Genomic DNA, 4,205 nt, shown 5'->3' on the forward strand with positions numbered 1-4,205 from the left:
CGGCAATACAAAAATCGCGCTATTTTGAAACTCATCAAGTAACGCGAGACAGAGAGCAAAGAAAGTTGGGGTGGGGGCGGGGGGGATGTTGGCACACAGTTGGAAGGGCCAAGGACACCCCCACCCCCCCCTTTCCTGCACTTCAGTGCCAAACCATCCCTCGACATGCCCGCACGTACGGCCAAAGACCGTCTTAAGATATACATGCCCAGTGGCCGCACACACGAAGTACCTCGATTCACACTCGTACGCACACACAAATTCTGTCACTGTTATAAGTCACTTCGAGGAGAGTTTGGGGTTGGGTGGTTGGCTAGAAGGCTTCAGGAGACTTTCTCCAAGAAGTCTTAGGGGAGAGCTACCCTTTACTTCCTGGGTTTCTGAGGAGGAAACCCCAGAAGGTCATTATAGGTCTTAGGGTCTCAGGAGAAGCTTAGCCTTCAGCTCTGTCCAGGAGAGATCCCAGTCCAAGAGGTCTCAAGGACCAAAAGAAGAAGAAAAAAACAAAACAAAAAGAAGAAGAATAAATTAAAAAAAACAGGTCTTCAGACCAGGGCACCTACCTGCGATGGCCATCCATGGGTAGAAGGTGTGATTGGTGGGCTGGTTCATCTGGGGATTGTTCTGTTGCTGAGGTTGTTGTTGTTGTTGCTGTTGCTGTTGTTGCTGTTGGGGCACGGGGGTCATAGTACACGTGTTCCAGGTCGGCGCATGACTGGTGCGGTCGCGAGGGGACGTTGAGGGGTCAGGTGGGTACCCTCGGACCCCAATAGGGTCCGGGGTACAGGTGGGACGCACTGACGGGGTCCCCCAGCCCCCGGTCATGTCCTTGGTGGGGATATAGCCGTTCTGATCTTTGGAACAGTCCAATTTGAAGGGGTTGGATGCAATGTGTTCTTGTGGGGGGGCGTAGAGCTTGCAGGACCCGGCAGAAGCATCGTATGTGTCTTGTCTAGGTGCTGGTTGGCCGTAAGGGCTGACGCTAAGCCCAAGAGGGAACCGATAGGCTTGGTCTCCGCCGGAACCTCCACCATAAAATCCGCCCTGTTCAAAGTAGGAGTTCATTGTAGTGGTTCAACGGGGACGTACACACCAACGCAACACTTGGGGAATGTAACACACACACACCACTCACGTGAAGCAAACAAACTACACTTCCAAGAATCCCGCAGGTTATTTTGAAAAAATTATTTTATTACTCTTATATTTTTTTCCGCAGCCTTCCAAGTCGCACAAGCTAAAAAAACCCGAGAAAAAGAAGATAGAGCACTAACACACCATCCAGAAATCTATAATTTTACCCGCGCTACTACACTAAGAGCTGGATTGAGTGTTCATAGCAGTCGCAATATGTAAACATACGAGCGACGGGGGCACCAGCAGCCAATGGCGATCAGTTGCGTCACGAGACCGCTGAACGACTGTGAGTGCAGTCTGTGTCCGCAGGAGTAACTAGCGCCGTGATGATGACGTCACGGCCACGAGAAGCTCCCCTACTACCTCCACCTCCGCCACCGCCGCACCATCACAGTCGCTACTACGTATACACCACACACACGAACCGACGCTTATCAGGAGGAGGAGGAGGAGGAAGAGGAGGAGTGGAGGTGGCCGCAGGCTGCTGCCGAGCTGGTTGGCGCACACTGGCCGAATGGAAGAGAGTAGGAACGGATCTTGGGCCCCGCCTGTGGACACACTGAGACGGCGCGGCCGGGGGGCGGGGCTACCTCGGAGGGCGGGGCGACATCAATCAGAGCCGCGCCTACTCTCCTCCCTCCCTCCCACCACCACCGCCTCCTCCTCCTCCTCTACACTTCCTATCTGGGCCGCCCACCTTCTTTCCACAGTTCCCCTCCACCCTGGCAATACTCCCTCACCTCCTCCTTCTCCTCCTCCTCCTCCTCCTCCTCCGACCTACCTGAATATTGCCAACCAAACCACCCAGCCAGACAGACACACAGCCTACTGCGTGTCTGTGTCTCGGTAGACACTGTCGTGGTGGTGTTTAGTGAGAGTGCAAGTGGCGGGGAGGACGGAATAGGGTAGTGTAACTGACTGGGGAGGCGTCTGACCTGATTAAAACCCTCAGGCAAGAACCTACGTTGATGGATAGTCTCTATTACATGACGCACCGCCTCGTTTCATATCCTGAATCATAATGATCAGAACCTTATTTGACTAAAATAGCAAATAAATTCAAATAAATTGACCAAGTAGCTGACCCTATCCGTCCCTCTTTAACCAAATGTCTCCCCCCACTCCCTTTACCTCCCCCTTTCCTCCCTCCCTCCCATCGAGGGGGATGGACAAGGAGGGAGTCGAGAATCCCCAGGAATCCAGTCGGGATAATGAGCTGGGACAAGTGTATATGTCGAGGGAATGTGGGTTGAGTACTTGGGAGTGAGACGAAGTGTGCGGGATGGTCACTTCTCTTTGGGTTCACGTCCTTCGGGAAGTGCTGGGATGGAATGAAGGAGGTGGGAAGTGACGGGAGGAGGAGTGGGTGGGAGTTGGGGGAGGACACACAAGATGTGGGAGCAAAGGCAAAGGAGAATATATTTGTGGGATGATCACTTTTGTTTGGGAGGTGAGAAGAGGGAGTGGGCGAATGAGAGAAAGCCTGGAAGGTGGGACTGGAAGAACGGGACCTGGAAAGAATAGGGAGTTGGGAGGAGGTGGTTGGAGTAGGGAGGTGTTCCACGTATGGGAACACAATATTCGGGAAGTTTTGCGTTGGGAACGGGTGAAAGAGGAGGAAGATGGAGAATGTGGGAGGCGGTGGATGGGGACTGTGGGGTGGAATGATGAGTGGAACGATGGAATGAATGGGATATGATGTATGCGTGTGTGTGAGTGTGTGAGACTCAACATGATCTTAGATTATGTGCTGGACTCGTGATTAACAGCTATTACCTTCCCGGATGAGAGCTCAGAGCTCATATACGGACAAATCAATGGATAATGCTGCATGTGTGTTTGTGTGTGTGTGTGTGTGTGTGTGTGTGTGTGTGTGTGTGTGTGTGTGTGTGTGTGTGTGTGTGTGTGTGTGTGTGTGTGTGTGTGTGTGTGTGTGTGTGTGTGTGTGTGTGTGTGTGTGTGTGTGTGAGAGAGAGAGCTCATAAATCATATGTACCCAATCTATGGGTAATGCTGTTAATTTACACACATACACACATAATCCTTGCCCATGAGTGCGCGCGTGCGCGTGTGTATGTGTGTGTGTGTGTGTGTGTGTGTGTGTGTGTGTGTGTGTGTGTGTGTGTGTGTGTGTGTGTGTGTGTGTGTGTGTGTGTGTGTGTTTGCGCGTTTGTTTATTTGTGTGTATAGACACTAACACATAGCAACAAGCCACTTAGAAAATATTTCTCCAAAAACTCTCCTAAAGATAAAGAGGTTTAATAGGGTCTCTGGAGGTAGTTAGGGTGTGCGCTTGCAGTTAGGGTGATGTGGAGTTAGTGGATGTTGGGAATGTGTGGATGAAGGAGGGGAAGGTGGAGACGTGTGGAGGAACACGGGGAGCTGGGGGCATGGGGAAAGGGGGGGTAAGTGCCGTGTGGAGGGGGGAGAAAAGAGTAGGGGGTTATTCTTGAAGTAAATCCTATATTCAGAATCCTTCGTATTCAAGGAAGTCCTTTCAACGGTGCCGTATATATATCATGGGATCTAAATGTGCTGAAATGCTTACTTCTCTGACTAAGTCTGACAAATAGTTTCATGAGTGGGGGCTGGGGGGAACTTCGGGGGCTTTGAGGGGCAAGGGCGGGGCTGGAAGAGCTGCAGACGGTATAACAAGTGCCTTCGTAGTTCCTCGGACAGTTGAAGAAGAAGGCGAAGAAGAAGAACAACTATAAGAAACAGAAGAAGAATGAGAGGAAGAAAAAGACAAAGATGAAAATGGAAAAGAGGATGAAGAAGAACAACAAAAATGAGAAGACAAAAAGAAGAAGCAGAAGAAGAAGAAGAAGAAGAAGTAAAAGAACAAAAAGTATAAGAAAGAAGAAGAAGTAAAAGAACAAAAAATAAAAATAAAAAAAAAGAAAAAAAGGAGATGAAGTAGAAAAATAGGAGGAAATAAAAAGATAGGTAGAAATAGAGAAATAGGTACAAGTAGAAAAATAGGTAGAGGTAGAAAAATAAGTAGAAGAAGAAGAAAAAGAGGAAGATAAAGAAGAGGAAGAAGAAAAAAGAGGAATAAAAAATGCAGG

At 49.6% G+C, this 4,205-nt stretch overlaps 1 protein-coding gene across 1 annotated transcript in view; it reads right to left on the reverse strand.

Annotated features, from left to right (window-relative positions):
- Positions 1-279: 279 nt before the first annotated feature.
- LOC143018345 (homeotic protein ultrabithorax-like) overlaps positions 280-4,205 on the reverse strand; it is a 460,440-nt gene continuing 456,514 nt past the window's right edge. Inside the window, exons 3-4 of the mRNA XM_076173707.1 lie at positions 552-1,044; positions 280-380 (exon numbers count right to left, since the gene is read on the reverse strand). Of these exons, the coding sequence (XP_076029822.1) occupies positions 280-380; positions 552-1,044 (594 nt within the window). The remainder of the gene's footprint in view (positions 381-551; positions 1,045-4,205) is intronic.

The sequence above is a fragment of the Oratosquilla oratoria genome, chromosome 3, assembly GCF_046742065.1.
Source record: "Oratosquilla oratoria isolate Oo_2021 chromosome 3, ASM4674206v1, whole genome shotgun sequence".
In the NCBI taxonomy this organism is placed as follows: domain Eukaryota; kingdom Metazoa; phylum Arthropoda; class Malacostraca; order Stomatopoda; family Squillidae; genus Oratosquilla; species Oratosquilla oratoria.